The sequence below is a fragment of the Castor canadensis genome, chromosome 1 (genome assembly GCF_047511655.1).
Source record: "Castor canadensis chromosome 1, mCasCan1.hap1v2, whole genome shotgun sequence".
Classification (NCBI taxonomy): domain Eukaryota; kingdom Metazoa; phylum Chordata; class Mammalia; order Rodentia; family Castoridae; genus Castor; species Castor canadensis.
The window spans coordinates 28,403,069-28,424,768 of NC_133386.1; the positions used below are offsets into that span (position 1 = coordinate 28,403,069).

Here is a 21,700-nt window from a genome sequence, read left to right on the forward strand (position 1 = left end):
CCCCATTCATTCAAGTTCCTTACCCTGGGCGGGTTCCACGACAGCCTCCCCGTCTGGCTATGCCACCTGTGTTTATCCCCGCTCTTGTCACAATTCTGAGGCGCAGAGCTCTTTCGGGGCTGAAGGCAGAAACGGGCTCAAGCAGCTAGCGGACGTTCTGGCGCGCGCGCGTGCGCGGCCCAGAGGCGCGTGCCCGCTGGGGCTGCCGCACTGCAGCACCTCTGGGGCCCGCGCGGGGGCGCGGCCGCGGTCCGGCCGGGAGTGTGGGCCGCGCCGGTTGTCAAGGGAACAGCGGCGGAGGTCGGCCTGACGTCAGCGGGCGGTGCGCCGCCCGCACTGCGGCACGGGGCCCGCTCACAGAGCGCCGGGAGCTGGCGGTTGGGCTACCTGGGCGGCCGCCTCCCTCCGGCTGCGGGCTCGGGCGGGACGGTCCGCGTGGTGCGCGCTCCTCTCCGTGAGTACCCCGCGGGTGCGCGGTCGCGGGAGCCCGAGTCCGGGCGCTTGGCCTGCCCGGGCCCGCTCGAAGGGCGATGGTCTCCGGACTCCTGGAGGCCGGGAGCGCGGGGCCGCACTGCGCCACGCAGGCAGAGCGCGGAGCAAGGGATGCGCTCCCGGAGGAGCTCCGCGTGCGTTGCGTGTTTCCTGTGACACCGGGAGCTGAGCCTTTGCCTTTCCTGTCCCCGGTCGTGCTTTTCCAACAGATGGGTGCTTAAGGGCATTCATTTCCTTTTAGAGATTCAGCCTGGAGCTTGGACCTATGAAATGCCTTCTTCGTTACGTCTGAGAAGAGGCGATTGACGCATGGCGTTTCTAAGAGTCAAAATTGTATTACGAGGATCGTTTCAGTATGCGCAAACGTGGAAAAGAAGTCGTAGGCTATTTAGGAATCCCCACCAAATGGTTGCGCAGCACTTGAGCATCACTGGAAAATGACTTTCCCTGGTTTACAGAAGGGGGTGCTAACAGGTTTTTCACCTGTTGCATCACCCATTGCTGTTACAGCTTGTTATCAGGACACCGGGAAATTTTTTAAAGGAATGAAAGAAATTCAAACGCTGAAAGCGTATTGTAAGCCATGCTTAGAATCTTGTTTATTTACGAAGACTTATTGTTGACTTACTAATTGAATTATGTTAACAAGGTCTTTTTTTTCCCCATTGCTATAAAATTCTGTTAAGCAATTATCCAAACCTCTCTGCTTTTTTTCTGCCCTTTCAGTCATATATTGCGTTATAATCAGGTGGTCAGGGAGAAATAAAATGAAACGTAATCCAGTTAATTTTCCTGCGTAGTATCTTCTAGAAGCACCTGAAAAGAATTTGGAGGAAGAGCTTTTAAAATAATAGTATATATAAAATTCAGGGATAGTTTATTAAGTCTGATCATAATTTTTGCAGGTATTATCAATCAAATATTACTGTTCTGCAATGTGTTTGCTGTAATACACATTAACATTTAGAGATAATTATTTCTGCAATGTATTTCCTGTGTTATCATTAAATGGCATTAGTGCTTATTTTGTTGTGCATCAAATTATTAAATAGTAAATAATACAAATGCATAGGTTTACTTAACCTTGAATTTCATTTATTTTGTAATTATTTACTTATTAAGTGGACACAAAGTAATTTTATTGAGCATCTGCAATGTGAGATTATTCGACTTGATATTTTTCTTTTCTTGTCACAATAGAGTAGGTACCATTTTAATTTTCTAGGCAAGAAAAAAAGGAAGGCATAGCGAAATTAAGTACATTGGTCAGAGCCAATTATCAATAAATGACAGAGCAAGAGCTCAAGCCCCAGCCTGTTTGACTAGAATAATTGTTGCTGTCACCATTTAAAAAAAATTGAGATATGTAGATAAAGAGAGCACAGGCTTGGTCCTCCAAAAGCTAGCATTGTGGTGGAGATCACAACATTTTTTAGCAGGGTGAAAATTAAGTGTTGAGGTAAGCAGATTAATGAAGATTAAAGAACCCTGGGAGCAAGTGAAGAACTTAAATGCCCCCTGTAAGGTGAAGCAAAGGAAAGTGTCATTTGTCTTTATGTCAGTGGAAGAGCATTTCTCAGAAGAGGGAATGTAATGGTACAAAGGCAAGATTAATGTGGCACATTTGAGAGAACCTGGGCATTTCATTTGGCTGGAGCACAGGAGGTGTGTAAAGTGTGTCTGGTGAAGGAAGTTTAAAGAAAGGAAGGGGTCATTTCATAAATGGCCATGGACTCCAATAGTAGGAACGTAATACTTTTCCTAGCAAGTGATTAGGAGCTAGTGAAGTGTTCTGAACAAACAAATGACACCAGTACATTTATGTTTTACAAAATCACTCTAGTTGCAATGTAGAGAATGACTTACATAGTAAAAGGGGTAAGTGATGGAGGCATAGTCTTTTTTTTTATGTGTGTGTGGTACTTGGGATCAAACTCAGGGCCTTATATCTGCTAAGCAGGCACTCTACCACAGAGCTACATCCACAAAACCCTGGAAACAATCTTAATCCTTTCACAGTCTTTTTGTCCCTCAGAGTCTCTGCCTTATGTCACTGTCCTGACCCTAGAAGAGAATTCTAGAAAGAATTGTCTACCTGCCCTACCTACAGTTCTCAACTCCATATGCTTCTTAAGCCTATGGATGCCAGGTTTATTTTGTGGGCTCCCAGAGTTCTGCCTTTGACATTTCATTTTCTTGCAACCAGTATGGATATAATTGATTCCCAAATTTCTAGCACAGCTTTCTCTGCTAGATTAATATGTTCTATTGCCTACTAAACATAATGTGATTATTAGATTATGTTGTAATAACAATGTATGATGACTGTTATTACTGTGTACATATATATATATATATGCACACACATATTTTTGAAGGCTTGCCATGTGCTAAATATTGTGCCAAGTAAAATACTTGGCATATTCTCATTTAATGTTTATAAAACTGAACAATTTACTATTATTATTCATTTTTGAAAAATTAGGAAATTTTGGTTCATGTAGATTAATCTTCTGGCAGGTGGAACTGGGGTTTGAATCCAGAGGTCTAATGATGAGGCTGATGGTCGTTATTCCTCAGTTCCCCTCAGATACCCAGCCATCGTGCCCTACACAAAGCTCACTGCCCCTATAAGAAGTACCTATTATAACTGTAGCTAATATTTATTGGTGCTGTTCTGAATGGTTTAACCCTTATAACAAAACAACCCTTTGACTAGGCACTATCAGGCTAATTTTACAGATGAGGAAGCCAAAATGTCACAGAGGTAGCTTTGGGAGAGTAGTTTAGGACTTGGGTTTTAAACTACTCCAGTAATAGTTAATACTACTTATTCTAGTTCTAGAAACATGAAAGTCACCCTTAATTCTTCATCCTTCCTCTTAATTAGTTTTTCAATCTTTCTAAAATGTCAGGTAAGATTTTTGCTCAAGAGACATCCTGCCCAATCTAAGTAAGTATTTGATATTCTAGCCATAATATAGCTAGCTGTTTTCCTGTATATTGAGTGACCATAGAGTAGTATGAATATTAAGTTCTTATTTGCTTTATAATTTTTCTATACATGTGATGCCAGGTTTCAGTTACTGATGCTGCTATTGCACTTGCCTTTGCAGCCTTTCTCTTTTCTAAATGGTATGAATCGGAAAGTGAATGACTAGCCTTATTCTGTCTATATCTACTAGAAAAAACAAATACAGGCTCTTTCATAAAATTACAGGAGTTTTTATGCATGGACTTTGTGATATCTACTTTGTGTGCCAGATGGTTGTTATGTACTTGAGTAGGTAGGTCTGTTTGTGTAATCATACTCTTTTTTAGCATTTCTTCTCAGATTTTACTATTGGAGGAATGTAAACCTGAATCCCAAGAGAATTGGAGCGTTAACCAGTGATGCCTGAGCCAGCCCAATATGTTAATATGTTTTTTTCTTTTTCTTTTTCTTTTTTTTTTTTTTACAGGCTTCAGTTTTATTCTTGAAAATGTCTGAATATTGTGTCTGATGTAGTAATTAGTATATTCATTTCACATGTATACCTCCGTATTTTGCTGGTGGTCATGCTTATAATCCTAGCTACTCAGGAGGCAGAGATCAGGAGGATACTGGTTTGAAGCTGGCCCAGGCAAATAGTTTAGGAGATCCTGTCTTGAAAAATCCATCACAAAAAAGGGCTGGTGGAGTGGGTCAAGGTATAGGCCCTGAGTTCAAACTCCAGTACCACCAAAAAAAAAAAGACAATTCAGGAATATACTTACTGGGTCTATTCAGGATTTTAAATAGTTCTGACAATACACATCAAGGTATTTATAAGAGAAAGATGGTACATATGCCTGTGCTAACCTCTATTGTAGCAGAATTTTTAGTGCCATGTACACAGATTTTAAATTTGTTGTCTGAGTGGGCTACCCACAGTGTGTTTTATTAATGTGGTGGTGTATGCTCTTGGGAAAGTTTATCCTGAGGTAGAGGTGGTTTCTTAAAAGCATGTTAAAATGTTTTTTAACTTATTAAGACACTTTTAAAAGTGTATTAACGTACCAAGTTACTTCCTTTCTTAGTTTTTTATGTCAAATATATGAATATTCAAATATGATCCAGTTTGCTGAACCTAGTTTCAGGACCTAACCTGATGGATGTACTCAAGTCATGTGCATAAATTTGGAATAAGAGGATGTAGCTTTACGGATATAGACCTGATGAAGCCATGGAATCATCTTGCATGAAGAATGTTTTATCATTTTTATTTGGAAGGTCCATGTTATAAATAAATCCTCTTTGTTTTAATAGGATACTGACTGAATCAGTGCTTTGCAGTGTTTTTCAGTGCTCGCCAGAAAGCTGAGATATGCCTACTGGTAAGACCTTATGAAACTTATGTATAAAATTCATATTTTAGCTGGTGCAGTGGCCCAAGTGGTAGAGTGCCTGCCTAGGAAGCATGAAGCTCTAAGTTCAAAGTCTAGTACCACCAAAAAAAAAAAAAAAATTCTTTGTACATTTAAGTCTGGTTCATTTTAAGGGGTTCCTCAACAGATTATTAAATAAAGTAGATGTCATTAGACAAATCTGCATTTAGAGGCAGTAGTAAATATTTTAGATTTAGTTTCTGCTGCAGCTCCTCAGCTCTCCACTGAAGTATGAAAACAGCCATAACAATTCTTAACTGAATGAGTGCATCTGGTTTCAACAAAACTTGACTGACAAAAACACATGACTGACCTAGAGGCCATAGCTTTCCTACAGCTACTCTGGATCATTCATTCATTCATCCATGCATTCATTCATTACCTGTTTATTTAAAACATTTATTATCTACTCTGTGCCAGACCTCAGGCTAGCAGCTAGAGATATAGATGTAAAGTACCTAGTATAGTGGGAGAGATAGACAATAGATTTAGTTACATAGATAAATAATGACATATTTTCCAGTTGGGTTAAGTGCTGTGAAGGAAAAGAATAGCCTACTAAGTGAGAAACAGGAAAGTTTAGATGAGATTGTTAGAAAATGGTCTGCTTTAGAGACAACGCTTCAATAGGTAGCCTAACACTAGTCAGGTGAGGAGTTGAAGAGAACTTGCAGTAGGTAAACAGCTTCATTCACATGAGAAGGAACTTGTTCTCACAGAGGAGGTACAAGTATGGAAGGATGGCTAAGATGTAGGGATCTAAGGAGACATTTGTCTTGATTTGTTTTATCCTAAGTGAAATGGGAAATCCACAGGATCTCAACCAGGGGAATAACATCTGATTTGTGTTTTAAGGGAAAAAATAGCTTTTTATATTTGTTGAAGACTGACTACAGTCTATTAGTCATTTTTCATGCAAAGTGATCTTTGATGGAGGTTATTGTAATTTTTACATTTAAGGAAAATGAAGTTTAGAGATGTTAAGAAACTTTTCTAAGGCTGTGACTAACAGTGATAGATGCTACTGTGTATCAGTAATAAAACATTAACTTAGCAAAGTAGACTTTTAGAGGGAGTGACCAAAAAGGTAAGAGGAATACAAGTGAGATTGGTGTTAACAAAACTAACAGAAAAAATATTTTAGGAAGGAGGGACTGCTCAATTGTTCTAATATAGCTAGAGAACTCATGCAGATATTTATAACACTGTATTTCTTAACACAATACTAATGTAGGTTTGTGTTATAATAGAGTTGTTTAGAAAATGACATGAGTTTTATCTTTTGTAGTTGAGAGTGAAGCCAAAGTAAAAACCAAAGTTCGCTTTGAAGAATTATTTAAGGCCCACAATGATCTAATACGTGAAAGAAAAAAACTAAAGAAAAAACTTGCCAAATCTAGAGAAAACATCTCAGTGAGTAATTGGTCATTTGGTAATGGTGACTTAAATATCTACATAAAATTATGGCTTTCATACTAAAATACTAAGGAGTTTTAGAACTTAAAAACAGTAAGTTATGATCCATAACACATGGTAAAATCAAGTTTACATTAGAACCATATCACTCCTGGAATATTTAATTCAGTCTTGAGTGCTGCTGTCCTACAGGAACATAGACACATTGGTGAGGGTGACCTGAGATAAAGAAGAAACAAAACTAGCCATGTTATTTTTCTATGTTCTTGAGGAAAATAAAGGTTTTTGACTCAGAATTGTTAAGAACTTAGAAAGTAGTATCTTTAGAGATTCAATGGCTTTTATTTGTTATTTCTGTGTTGTTATACACATCAGAACTAAGAGAAATCAGTGATCTTAAAGCAGTAATTATCCTTTTATGCTTGAGGCACCCTTTTAAATGAGCAGTTTTTGGCAGCACACTTTAAGGGATTAAAAACAGAGAATTAAAGAAAACTAAACAAATCAGCAACTAACTATAACCTGATTCCCAGGGTATTGTGAAGAGTGTAATAGCGACCACAGCACACTGTTCATTCTTCATACCTGTCTCACTATTTCTGGTGTACCTTTTCTCTTTTGACCATAATCTTTTATTTTCTTACCATTCCTCCACCCATAAATACCAAGGAAGTACTTGCATGTTCTGGCAAATGGTACATAGTCTTTATTTGGCAGGAGTTTTATAATAAATTATAGATAGATAGATAGATGTCTTTATTTGGCAGGAGTTTTATAATAAATTATAGATAGATAGCTAGATAGCTAGATAGATATAGTTATCTCCTATATTTTGCTTATAGCAAGTTTTACCCCTTTCTATATGTATGTTGTCATGAAACCTGTTCATTTTAGTATTCTCTCAGCCATTGATGTAACAATATATATTATCAAGTGAGGCAAATATAAGAAAAAATATTGGCCAAAATCTAGCCTCAGACATGTAAGAGTTTATAGTATATTGTTGTGCTACTGTGTACCAATTTAGAAATACTGATGGGTTAGATATTTCCTGCTGCTGTAAAGCAGAATGTGTTTCTTCTGATGGTACCAGTTTGCAGTATGGCAGAAAACAGTGGCTTATGGAAGATAGAGCATTGTGTATTGGTATATGCCGTCCTCTCAGGCGGGGATGCTTTACATCGGGCAAATGCAGAAAAAACCCTGGAAACAGTGGCACTCGGAGTGTTTTTATGAACTTGCTTGGTTAAGGAAGAACCTCGTGTTTTCTCTCACTGTTAGAGAACTGGGTTTTGTGAGCCATGAAGAAATTACAGTTTAGGCAAGAATTTTAAATTAAGTGGATAACCAGAAAGTGGGCAGAAGTTACGTTTATAACTTACCCAAGGTCCAGTTCAGATGCTGAGGGCGCACAAGTGTAAGTAACTAAGCACAACCCATCTTTTCTTGGCAGACACCTACCCTGAATAGACTTATTTGTCTCCAGAAATAAGTACTTTAGGAAAAACAATAGGAAGAGATTCTCCAGCACAAAAGGGGTAAACATCCCTGGAGTGCTTAAAGGAAAGTAAAATACTTTTGAAATGACTAACTCCAGGAAGTAGAAGAGGTATATTTGCTTTCATTTACTGGATACCTGAGTGCTTCCTATGTCTCAGATACTCTTTTGAACGCTATGTATTTACTCATTTAATGCAAGCAACAGAATTCGTGAGGTTTTATCCCTATAGACAAGGAAATTAGGTCACAGAGGTAGAGTAATTTGCCCAAAGGTGCTTATTAAGTGGTGGAATCAGGATTTAAACACTTGCAATCTGACTGCAGAATCCACTCTCTTAGCCACAACTCAGTTCTACCTCTTTTAATAAAAGTTGAAGAGACAGGACCTCTCTAGAACAAAGAGTATGTAACAGGCTAAGATTAAAAACAAAATAGTTAAAACAAAATTAAGAAAAGGAAAAAAGCCACACTAAGAAAATTTGTATTGATGGCAAGTTTATCTTATTATGTTCCGGCTGTGTACCAGACACTGATAAAAATTTACAGTGTTAATTATGTCAATTATGCAAGGCTGGTATTGGACATGAGAAGTTTTATAGACAAAGACATTAAGTGGTTTGTCCAGATCAGTTGGTCAGAAATAGGATAAGAGGAATTTAAGTCCACAATTTCTGCAATTTGAAAGTCCGTGACCTTTTATCAGCTGCTTCTTTAAAATCACCTCGGGCCCAAACTAGGCCTTCAGTGGGCCTATATTAGAACTGACATCATGGAAAAATTGAATCAGTGATGTGAGAGACAAATCTGAGATATTCTTCCATGAGAAGAAATGGGCAAAACTGAAAGAAATAACCAATAATGAAGAAATACAGAGATACTGGATCCACAGATGAGTGTTCCCAGACGGTACTAATGGAAGAGCCCTTCCTGAGGTTCAAAAAAATATCTACCAAGAGATATTTTGCATTCCAGATAAAATTTATGAGATGAGAACTGTACCTAGAAACATTTTTGTTTTTATTTCAAGAGAAAAATAAAATTTACAAATATCTGAACAGAAAAACATCAAGTACATTTTAGATTCCTCTGTAAAGCACTACAATTCAAAAGACAATGGGAGAATATCTGTAGAGTACTTAGGGAAAAATTGTGAGTTTGCAGAGAACTAACCAGTGTTGCCTTCTGATAAAAGTAACTATTGAAGATGTTTTAGTTGAAGATGTAACATGATTTTCAGACATGAACCAATGTTAAATGTAGAAAATTTATGATCTGAAAATATTATTGGATGAGCCTTAAAATCAGTTAAATATAGAGAACATTCTCAGTTATATACAGCAAAGATAAGTTCTGAAGATTTACATGAGATAAATACACAGTTGTTCCTTGACTTATGATGACCTTATATTCCAGTAAACCCACTGTAAATTAAAAATATCATTAGTTGAAAATGCACTTTGCACTCTTAACCTACTCAACATCAACTTAGCCATCCAGTTCACCCTAGAGCATTGGCTGTTACTCCTAATGACTGTGGGGTGACTGGTAGCTGCAGCTCACTGCTCCTGCCCAGCATCCTGAAAGAGTATTGTAATTCAAAATTTGAGTTACGGTTTCTACTGAATGCATATTTCTTTCATGCCATCATAAAGAAAATTCTAAGCCAGAGATTGTCTTTATATGCCTATGTGAGTAGCAAAACAGATGTTTTTCAACAATTAAGTAAAGCATTCTAACTTACAAAGGAGGAAAAAGGCATGTAACTATAACTGTTGTCTAGGTTGTAGTTTTTATTTCGTCCTAGAGATTGATATAAGTAAAACAGGTAATACATATGAAATAGATGATTATACTTTCTAAATCATCAGAAGTCAGGAAAAATGAGGTGAGATTTTTTTAAAAGAAAAATTTAGTCAAGATTCACATGTTGAACAAAATGACCATAAAGTTTCAAAACAAATGTGGAAAAATAGAGATGAAGAGCATTCTAGAAAGAAACTTAGAGCTGTCTCCAAGTTCTCAAGGATAGCTTAATAATTGGATATTGGTCAAGATTAATAAGTTAATACAAATGTACTGAATAAAAACCACTATGATCATATAAAATAAAGGGAAAAGTACATTTGCATTATAAATAGGACAATAATGATTTTTTATGTTCATGCGTGTGAAAAAATGCTTTTAAGGCTAAAGGAAAATCCAAATACATACATATGACATATTATGTAAGATTTGGTAGTTCTCTGTTGTTCTCTTTGAGGAGGGAAGGTAGTATGTGGGTGACCTGTAGGCGTCTAACCTACAGATTTTTCTTGTAAAATCAGGACCCATAGGCACGATCTCTTTTAATCATAACTGTTTTACATTCTTGATGTTTTGGTAAATGCAGTAAATAGGGTATGAGACCAGATGGTCACCATTGATACTCCAAATGCTAATTTAGGAAACTTGTGTGACTTGATTGACGGCGAACTGTAAGTATACAAAAGTCAACTATTACAGCTAGAAACGATAATTATTACAAGTTATTGAAGAAAAAAACAACAGATAAATGTCACATACATAGAAACTACAAAAACCCCTCAAAGATCTTAAAAATGAAATCTCTAAAGCTATAGATTCATCCTGAAAAATACTGGGCATTTTGTTAGCAAGTTATATATGACTTGTCCTTTATGAACAAAAGCTCTCTTTAAGTTAACTTTTAGATTTTATCCTATCTCTAGTTAACTCCTTGTTTAGGTAGAAAATTGGACCAAAATTAATGCCAAAGAATTAAAGGAAGATTAAGTTAAAACTTAAAGAAGGAAGGGATTGTAGCATTTCTAGGTGTTTCAGAATGTTATAAATGTAATTCAAGAACTAGTATTGAAGACCAGAAGAGGATGTGCACAGCTGCATCCTCAGCACTAGGGAGGTAGAGGCAGGTGAATGGCATATTCAAGGCCAGCCTGTCTTAAAACAAAAGAATCAGATTCCCTGCCCCCACCCCAAGGAACAGATGTTAACAGGGTTGCTTTAGCTTTAGAAGAAAAAGGTCAATTAAAGCCTTAGTTTATCCCATTGAATTGCATTTCACACAGCTTAAAAAGCTAAATGCAAAAATCTAAATTAGTAAACAAATGCCTAAATAATAAAATAGAAAAAACTGGCTGGTTTAATCCAGCCAGTTTAATATGAAAAGATATTAATAGGAAAAGATATTTTGGTCTTAAAAGGGGTAGAGGGCATCCAAAGTAGACTATTCTCAGAAGACTTAGCATTTATTGAATGAATAAGAGGTATAAAATACTTGTTTTGTCAAAAGCAAATGTAACCAAGTCAACCAACTTGCTGAGAAAACTGTGTGATATTTATAGTTAATAATTCTAACACTTACTGAAAACTTACATATTTTGGACTCAGAACGACCTTTAACTTTTTATGGTTATTGTCCTGTTAGTCCTCAGAATAATACTCTGAGTAAGTTTTAGTCCTGTTGTTAACATGTGAAGAATAAAGTATAGCATAAAGTAGATACTGTAAGTATTGAGATTCTAAGTAGTTAAGTAAACAAAAGGCATGAAAAGTAAAACATGAGAAAGTAACATTGATTAGCAGAATGTAGAAATACTTTTAAGACAGATTCAGATTGGAATACTCAGATGATATTTTTGCTTACCAAATAAATATTTAAAAACTTATTGGTAGGGTAGTGAGCAAGGCTTTTTGATAGTCCCGATAGAAAGGTTAAGTAACACAGTATGTATAGACAACTCTTTCAGAAAGTTTGGCTATGAAGAAGAGTATTGAGAAGATGGTATTGATTGTATTAGGGTGTTTAAACAGGGACAGGAAGAAGATAATGGAGCGATAGAGGGAAAGGAAAGTTTCTAGAACAAATAGAGAGGATGTACCTTTGCAAACTTGGTAGCAAAATGGTCCAGATTTCCAGATGATGGTTTTTATCCATGAACATTGTTAGGAAAAACACCGCTCTCAAAGAAAGCTCATGAGAAAAGTCTCACGTCCATAGAGCAAGGTTTAATGGCAGGCCCAAACTGCCAGGCTGGCCGGGAAAAAGATGGCGCAGCCCAGAGCCTGGGAGAGCAGTGGCTTTTATAGAAGGGGGAGGGGAAGGAGGTTAGTGCATGCACAGTAGTCTCTGGTAGGGGTGGGGCTGTCTTAGAGCACTGGAATTTGTTTAAGGGCGGGGCTGCCATTTTGCATTTTGGCTGATTCACAAGATCGTGACATTATTGTTCTATCATTCCCCCATTTTTTCTTTAATAATGATGAGGGTAGGGGCTGAGGATCAGGAATTGGGGCGAAGCATCGATCTCTTTAACTGCTTCCTGCTGGCAGGGGGCGCTGCATGGGGCAGGATCCTCAGGCTCCTGTGGTGTCCTGGTGGGGCCTTCACAGCAGTTTTCAGGGCGGTTTTGGAGACGTTGGTGTCCCTGGAGGTACAACTGGTTAAGTTTTTGATCAGCAAGAGCAGACATGCAGTGTGATACAAGGGAGGAAGCTTAAGAATAGGAGAGCAAGAAACATAGGCATTAGGATGGGCATTGGCCAGGAGAACCACTGTGAAATGTTGTTCCCTAGACAATTTCAAGAGTCCTCCAACTACACAGAGAGAAATGGGTGGCCATACATTATCTAAGACCCAAATAAGAATATTAGGAGGAACAAAAAAAGGTGTCTGTTCAGGGACTACATGCCTAGGGATCTAAATTCTGCAAAATTCTATAACTGCCAGGAAAGCTGTAAGCTGTCTTATGGTATGGGGGTTGGGAAACAGAAGATTGTGTTGATGCATTTATGACTCAGGGAGAAGTCTGTCCCTTTAAGGCCACACCTAGGTAGGTGACCTGTGGGAAGCAGGGGCTGTCAGGATTTAAATGTAACACTCTTGGATAAAAGAGAGCTTTAGCTCATTATTTTATATAAATTGACACTTTTAACTTTTTAAATGTTTGTACCATATTTAGGTAAAGTATAACATAACACTGTTACAAGATGGTCATTTAAGACACATAAGCAAATGTATAAATGAATTCTGATTTAGTAGTACTTAAAAGCTTGACAAGATCAGCAGAAAACACAAATAATTTCTTTGATAAAATCTTTCTCTGTAATGGTTTTTTGTAGATGTTACTCAGAGCAGAACAATATTAAGATAACCTTGTTATTTTATAGACATAGAGGATTTGATTTTAGTTTGACATGACCCTAAAAATCTTTTAGGCAACTCTTAGATTATATTCAACTTCAACTTTATCACATACTGAAGTTTCTTATTATGCACTTTTAAAACTTACTTAGATCTTTATATAACATTCTAAACCCTTTGATGGCTTGTTTTTATCCCTCCTATTTGAAACAATCTTTAGGATAAACCCTTTTTTAAAAATCCCTTCTCATCCAAAAAAAAATTCCTTTTTCCTTTAATGTCTCGAAAAATACATTTATTACCTATCTATATCCTTTCCAGTTGTTTACTTTGTAACTTGTATTTTAAAATTAACTTTTATAAGAATTTTATATTTATTGTAGGGGCTGGAGCAACTAATTAGTAGCCCTTGTTGTTTTTAGGAATTTATGTTAGGCATAAAGCCTCATCATCCCTCAGGCTTGAGGGGATATTGTTTTGGGTGTGGAAACTGTGAGGGATTTTTGAGTTTTATTTGAATAGGGAGAGCCGTCCTGGCTTACCCTACACTCATCTCATCAGTCCACACTGTGGAATCTCTTTGTTCCTGAGGGAGGGGGCAGCAGAGATAGCTGCTTGGGGGGAGGAGAATTTGAGCCTTTAATTGAGATAGTAAATCCCGTCCCAGCAGGGACACTGGTACTATGGGGAAAAAGTGACAGAAGAGGAGGTCTCCCCAAGAGCAGGCCAGAGGCCAGGTAAACTAGCGCTCTAGGGGCTAGCCAGATTTGCTCTGAATGATAACTTTTGTCATTGGACCGGGGACCAGGAGAAAAAGGTAAAACAGAGAAACGGGCTCCACTGTCTACGAGGAAAATGGCCTCTTGTTTTTCTGCCATTATGGCTCCTCAACATTGATGCCAAGAAGTGGAGTGTGGCCAGGAGGCTTGGACCCATCAATCCATAGGAAGGTGGCACCTCGTCTTCCATCTGGTGATGGGGGCACTTAGACCTCCAGTGGTTACCCTTGCAGAGGGAGGGGCTGCCTCCCAGGCTGTCCCCCCTTAAGCATTCTGTGCAGAAGTGCCCCTCCTGTCCACCATGGTAGCAAGTTCAGGACACAGGCCCCAATTGGGTGGGGCCCTCTGAGAGCAGCAATGAGACCATGGTGTCTCTTATCTTTTTCTTTCCTGTTAGTAAGGTCCTGGACATACAGACACAGCCATAAATACAGACATGGCTAGCTGTATTACTTGCTTCAATGACTTTTCCCTTCAGCCACAGTCTGAGTTTTTTACAAATATCTGGGACTGACTGTTAGAAAATTATCTTTGAGGAGAACCTCTCTCTCCTGTGACTCTGAGTCCACCATGGTATGCTTTCTGATAGGTTGTTGCTGTAAAGTAAAGTTGTTATTTTACATTGACACCTGACACTCTGGAGAGCAAGTCTCTGAACTGTTCTGGGCCTCAGTTTCCTCACTTGAAGGATGAGGGATCTGGTCTAGGTTAAACTGTGTTTTTCCACTATGAGATGGCTGAAGTGACATTAATGCCACTTACCTTCTTTACCATTTTTTAATTTTTTTTAGTAATGCTGGGGAATTGAACCCAGGGCTTTGCACATGCTGGGCAGACATTCTCCCATTGAGCTACTTCCACAGCCCCAAATATTATTATTATTATTTTTTACTTTGGCTGTACTGGGCTTGAACTCAGGACTTTCTGCTTGTAAAGCGGCACTCTACTGCTTGAGCCATATAATCATTTCCAACCTGAGTGGCCTAGGCCCGAACCCATTGCTTTTCTAATGAGATAAGAGTCTGGTCTAGTCACAGAGATAAAGACTTGAATGTATTTGGGCATCAGTACAGTGTTTAGATGTTTTTAAATTTCCCTTAGATCTGATAACTGGAAGGGGACATACGATTTGTCCTCTTCCTACCATTGCCTGTTGAAGAGGGAAGCACTCGTTAAGAGGTTCTGAGTATTGGAGTGACTTAGAAGGTAGAAATTTGTATAGGGGACCTCAGTTTACTTTTTTTCCTTTTATAGAAAAGGTCTAATTGGAGTATGGTATTATAATTTAAGGAACCCTGTGAAGGCCACTTCTCTTGGTCACCCAAGGCATACTAAGGCCGACCTCAGTACAAAGCTTCCAACATCTACCAGCCAGAAGACTGGAAGATGCAGGTCCCATCCAGAAAGAACAAAACATTAGGATCCTGTCTTTTAGCTAACAGCAGGCAGCCTCTTTAATAAAGGCTACCTTTTTAACAAAGAAATCATTTGTAAAGTTAGAGAAGGGCATTCAGAGGGCATTTCAGGCCAATAACAGGGCCATACGGGACAACTAGTGTTAATATTTGGAGGGAAAAATTTATGCTGAGGCCAAAGGTATAGAAAATTCTAAATGAGAAGTTTAGAGACCACAGTAATGTCTATTTTGTTATTTCTGGAACTATAACCTTGAGCTAACAATTGGCTTACAAGGGCTGGGTCTGATGCCCTGAGGTGTGAGATGGGGCTAGGAGCAGGACTTGTGCAAGGCCACTCCCTCCACACACACGTGGGACAAATGACCCTGACTGCCTAGGGCTGATCCTGCGGCCTGTCGCCCCTCCCCCCTTCCTGTGTACTCTGCGTGCGTTTATTCTAGGGGAAGTGGTGGCAGGCCGCAGCCATTGCCATGTGTGGCTGGCGGCCCAGGATGTACTGGGTCCTCTCTGTGGATTTTCTTAGCTATGGCAGGCGTTTTTGCTGTGTCCAGGAGCCGGCATCCTGTGCACAGGTGCACCTGTTTGCTTTCCCTCCTCCCCGTGTGGGGGTGGAGATGCAGCGTGAGCGTGGCAGCTGCAGGTTTTTGTAAGCGCTTTTGTAAAGCAGCTGATTTAAAGTTACTTTAGACTGAGAGGCCTGGCAAACTAGTTGGAATAGCTTAAGTCATAAAGTACCATGCTACAGGTTTTTCTTGGGAGGCAGGGTCCCAGTAAGCCCAGGGAGGGGAAGGCAGACAGAGAGAAAGGACACGTGGTGAGACCATGGAGGAGGCAGAAAAGGTGTCCTGACATCTTAGGTAAGGGAGGGGAAGGCAGAGCCTGGAGGCTTGACACACGCTTAAGGGATTAGCCATCACCTGTGTCTCTAGGTTACTCCCATTGATTGGTACTGGCAGGCTTTCAGCAAAATGAAACTTCCATTCTCTGGTCTCAGGAAGGGAGCATGAGTTCTCCAGAGCTGAAACCGCCTTGATGCCAGAGTTGGCAAGGAGTGGCTTGCTTAACATCATGACAGGGAAAGTTTTTCAGGAAGATAGGAGGAGATAGGTATGGTAAGCAGTGCAAGAAGTCTGCTTACATGGGGAAGGAGGAGGTTTGGGAGAGGAATCGGCTGATTTAGAAACTGGTTTACAGGCTGATAGAATCTGCACAGGGGAACAAAGTACAGAGGGAGGGTTTGATGAAGAGATAGGGAAAGGATTGGACATAGGAAAGTTCCTTCCATTTTCCAGCACACTCACAGAGATTGCATAGATCCCTTAAAATATTGGGATTGAAAGTGCCATTAAGTGGCCATTTGGAGGCATTGTCCAATGGATATTGGGGCCAGGCCTGATTACAGAGAAAAATGAGCTTTCGTGGCTTAAGATCAGGCATTAGGTGGAGGGGCCCAAGGTTGGCCAGGAGACATCCCAATGGGGAGCCTGAAGGAATTTGGGACGGTCCAACTCCTATGGTGAAGGCCTGACCTGAGAAGAGATACGGCAGGCGTCCCCGAAATATCAGGTCCTCAGGAGAGAGAGAGAGCAATGTGGAAAACAACCTCCAGAAGGAATGTCTTCACTATCAGGGGGGTCCACAGTCCCAAGTGGGGAACCCAGTTCCTGGGACGAGAGCGAGCTGCAACCTAGCACGAGGGTTTTCAAGGAAATGAGAGAGAGATCACAGCTCTGCGTGTGAGGAGGACTCACTGAGGGAGAGAGGACCTTAAGGGAAGATCAGCCGGTGGTGGATGGTGATTGGAGGTGCGCTGGGGTGGAGGAACTTCCCTGTGAGCTAGTGAGAGAGTGGCGCTTTCTAGGATCGGGGGTCCTGGTAAAGCAGCTCAGATCCCAGAGGAAAGCTGGGAGAGCAAGGTCAGTGCCGGGAACCCAACCCGATCCCAGGTCTTGGCATCAAATGTTAGGAAAAATGCCGCTCTCAAAGAAAGCTCACGAGAAAACTCACATCCATAGAGCAAAGTTTAATGGCAGGCCCAAACTGCCAGGCTGGCTGGGGAAAAGGTGGCGCAGCCCCGAGCCTAGGTGAGCAGTGACTTTTATAGAAGGGGGAGGGTAAGGAAGTTAGTACAGGTGCTGTAGTCTCTGGTAGGGGTGGGGTTGTCTTAGAGCGTGGGAATTTGTTTAAGGGCAGGGCTGCCATTTTGGCTGATTCACAAAATGGAGACATTATTGTTCTATCAAACATGAGTTAGGAAGTGACAACATTGGATGTGTGACATGAGAACAGATAGTTCGAAGTAGCTACTGTTGAGAAGGTAAGGAAGAATTCAGGAAAACAGTTTATATGAGATGGAAAAATTGCCCCATATTCTAGAGGTCCCAGTTAAGTTTGTAGACCATACTTTTATAAATACATCAATCTTTGAAGTAGTTCAGGTTTTTCCAGCCTGGTTATAGTGGAAATAAAGATGTCTAAATTTAAACAGTGTATGGAGTTTTGCCAGACAAGCATGATGGATGGGGAGTATAGGAGAAGGGCAAGTGATGACTGAAGTGATGGGTCCTGGGATCAGAGCACCAGAAATTACATAAGATGAACATAATAAATAATAAAAAACAATATAGTAAATTATTATTTTGCACTATTAAGTCTGGAATGCTTTGATAATCAGGAGTAGTACCTGAAACAAATAAAAGTTTGGAGTAGAGAGTAAACACTTAAACTATAACCATAATTATTTTTGAAGTTGCATCTAAATTTGAAAGACAAAGAAGATATGCTGCTAAAAATAAGTTATAAGAATAAAATGAAATGAGAGAAAAATATAAAAATCACGATTACATAACATAGAAAATGATAATGAGAAAATACAGCTTGAATTTGCTCATTGGAAAAAAAATTTAAATGCAACTTCAAAAATAATCTTGCAAGTCTGGAATTATCAAGACAAATTTAAAGCTCTTGTCTTCTCAGGTGGTAAATAAATAAAGGCCTCAAATGGATCATACTCATAAAAGTAACATGTCCCAGAGCAAAGCACCCAAAGAGTTAAAAGAATCCCAACAAAATTAAGCAGCCAGCAATATAAAATGTATGGTCTGATATCCAGTGAAGTACTACTGTTAGCTGATGGGTGGTCTCTGAAGGCTCTTTTTCAAAGGCTCCTTAGGCACTTGTGTCCCAAGAGAAAGGAAAGATGGGGAAAATGTAGTGAAAGTGATAGTAAAGTTTATTGAAGGTAAGGGGATAGCCCACAAAAGCAGTGGTAGGTCCTGGCCAGGTAGGAAAGAAGCATTGGTGTTTGTTTTAAAAGGCTTTTATAAACAGAAAGAGCAAAGAGGGAGGAGGGATTCTGGGTGGTCTTTGCAGGATGGACTAGGGTGATTGACAGGTTTGACCAACAAGGTCTTGTCATATAATATGGGGCACTCTGCTCATGCACTTGTGCTCACTCTCAGGTATTCTAATTATATGTATGAGGTGAGCTCTTACCTGAGAGAGCTTCCCTTCTTACAACTGCAAGGGATTTACAATTGACAAGGACTCTGCAACCGCTAAGATTTTACGATTGAAAAGAAATTTGCAACTGCAAAGGATAGTATTAGATTGAAAGAGGAGGGGTTAAGAAATGGGCACATGAATTAAACAGGGAATTCTCAAAGAAAGAGGTACAAATGGCCAGTAAGTACATGAAGAAATGTTCAACTTCCCTGGTTATAAAAGAGATGCAAATCAAAACAACACAGATTTCGTCTCATCTCAGTTAGAATGGCCATAATCAAGGGTAATAACAACAACAAATGTTGGTGAGGATGTGGGGAAACAGGAACCCCTATACATTGCAGGTGGGAATGCAAATTAGTACAAGTATGGAAAGCAGTATGGAGAGTCCTCAGAAAAGTAGAGATAGAGATCATATAATCCAGTGATACCATTCCTGGGCATTTACCCAAAAGATCATAAAATATTATACAGTACAGCCATCGGTACGCCAATGTTCATCGTAGTACTATTCACAATAGCCAAGATCTGGGAACAACCCAGATGCACTAAAATTCATGAATGGATCATGAAATTGTGGCATATATACACAGTGGAGTATTACTCAGCCACAAGGAATAATGTTATGAGGACATCTTGTTAAGTGAAGTTAGCCAGGATCAGAAACACAAAAGATGCATGTTTTCTCTCGTGTGGAAGATAGATCCCAAGATAAACATATACACCAAAACAAGCATGATCATATACAAATTCAGTTGTAGAACATGTTTGTAATAGTGGAACTGTTCTATGGGACTCAGGGAAAGACAGAAAGGAAAAGAGAATGATAGGGTATCAGTAGCATCGCATACCATAAAATGTGAAGGTAGAGGATATAAAGATGTGTCTTGAAATCTGTTGAAAAATGGGGAGGGGGATGGGAGATAAAGGGGTAAGGGAGAATATTTGAAGGGATTGAACAGATCAAAGTGAAGCACACCCGCAGTGGGCGTACATTGAGATGCCCCTTTAAATATGAACTTAAATATTAATAATGAAAACTAGGACTGTAAAATAGGCACAGTGTGTGCAGGGTGGGTAGTGGTAAAGGAATGAGATTAAGGTGAAGGTATATGGTTGATGGACTTTCATGTACCTATATGAAATAGAACTAAAAAACCTTGTAAGTGTTTTAAGTTGGGTGGGGATGGGGTTGAGGGGGAGAGATAATGGGAACAATATAAATAATGTGTAATATAAGACTAATCAGAATTGTCACTGTAAATCCCCCCTATAATGAATATAGCCTAATAAAAAATGTATAATTAAAAAAAAAAAAAGAGAGGAGGTGATACACAGATGACCCGCACAGGAATTTTAGATGCTCAGGGTTCTTGAGCCCTCTCTGAGAATGAAAGCACAGGCAGACTCTCAACAGCAGAGGTCGGAAAGATTTTATTTGTAGAGAAGAAAAGAGAAAGACCGCATATTGGGGAATGTAGGGGGACCCGGAAACAGGTGATCCTGTTGGTCAGGGAGGGGAGTGGGGATTTATAGCTTTTTTTTGCATTGCCTGAGGGTGGAGATGCCTTTCAGATGCACAGGGGCGTTCCCTAGGGAGGAGAAGTATCTCCTTGACCTCCCATGGTTTGTCTTTCAGAGGGGTTTAACATGAAATGCACTGGGAAAAGTTTCATGGCACCTGAAAGGCTCAGGGCTACTTTCCCTATTTTCTAGACTACCTCACTGCCAGCCATTTTAAAAAAGAGAAGCTGGGCATGGTGGTATGGACCTTTAGTCCCAGCTACTTGGGATGTGGAGGCAGGACAATTGTGAGTTCAAGGACAGCCTAGGCAACATATGCAACGTAGTAAATATATTTTAAAAAAATAAATAAATATATAAAAAGTAAATATATTAAAAAAAAATTGTGACCTGTAATCAGAATCTAAATCAATTAGTGGAAACAGACTGTAGGATAAGAATAGGAGATACAAAAGAGACAAATAGAACTTTTAGAAAAGAGGTCAGTTAAAACAGTATAAGAAGCTAACTAGACTGGATGGATTTAACAGATTGGAGATTACATAAAAATCAGTAAATCTGAAGAAATAATAGAAAGTATTTAAATCAAACAAAACCAGTGGTGGGCTAGACCATCAAGGCCTGGGGAACTGAGTCAGAGTAACATTGCATCGGTGACTTGTAGAACAGCATTAGGATTTTAACATACATGTATCTAAAGTCTGGAAAGGGGGGAGACAGAAAACATTTGAGGAAGTAATGATTAAAAGTTTTGCAAATTTAATGAAAACAACCTACAAATAAAAGAAGCTCAACAAATCACAGAAGAAATATGAACAGAATCATACCAAGGTACACAATACTAAAACTGCTGAAAACCAGGAATACACTGAAAATCTTAAAAGCAGCCAGAAAAAAGCACAGGCATTTTGTTTAGGGGAATAAAGAGCAACAGCAGACTCATTGGAAGCATTTCCAGCTGGAAGATAATGGAGCGACTTCTTTTTTCTTTTTGCATTTTATCTCTTTTTAGTTTTTGCTAGCATATGTTAGTTGTTCAGAGGGATTTCATTGTCACATTTACATACGTACTTAAAATGTTATCTTAGTTGTATTTACTCCCTTCCTCATTCCCCTTCTCCCCTTCTTAGAACAATTTCAACAGGTTTCATTGTTCAATTTTCATACACATACATAAAATGCCTTGACTATATTCGCCATTCTCCCTCTCCATTTACCCTCCCTACTGCCACTGCTATCCACCTCCAGATAGGACTTGTTTTACCTTCTGTCCTTCATTTTTTATGAGTATATTGATTGTTAAATGGGGTTTATGGAGCAACATCTTTTAAATACTGAAAGAAGGCCAGATATGTACACCTGCTATTCCATCTACTCAGGAGGTAGTGATAGGAAGCTTGAGGTTCAAGGCAAAAGCCATAGTGAGATCTAAAAAAAGAAGCTGGGTGTGGTGGTAAACACCTGTAATCCCACATATTTGGGAGATGGAGATAAGAATATTGTGT

The 21,700-nt window shown here is 39.3% G+C and overlaps 1 protein-coding gene across 10 annotated transcripts in view; it reads left to right on the forward strand.

Annotated features, from left to right (window-relative positions):
* Positions 1 to 316: 316 nt before the first annotated feature.
* The window catches only part of Ahi1 (Abelson helper integration site 1), a 182,405-nt gene continuing 161,021 nt past the window's right edge, over positions 317 to 21,700 (forward strand). For 9 of the 10 annotated variants that reach the window (XR_012448066.1, XR_012448079.1, XR_012448074.1 and 6 more), the window contains exons 1-3: positions 317 to 454; positions 4,781 to 4,848; positions 6,188 to 6,312. Coding sequence is in view for 5 of the 10 variants with exons in the window: in XM_074073915.1 (XP_073930016.1) it covers positions 4,839 to 4,848; positions 6,188 to 6,312 (135 nt within the window). In the remaining 5 variants the exon portion in view is untranslated. The remainder of the gene's footprint in view (positions 455 to 4,780; positions 4,849 to 6,187; positions 6,313 to 21,700) is intronic. The other variant, XM_074073947.1, reaches the window with a different exon arrangement.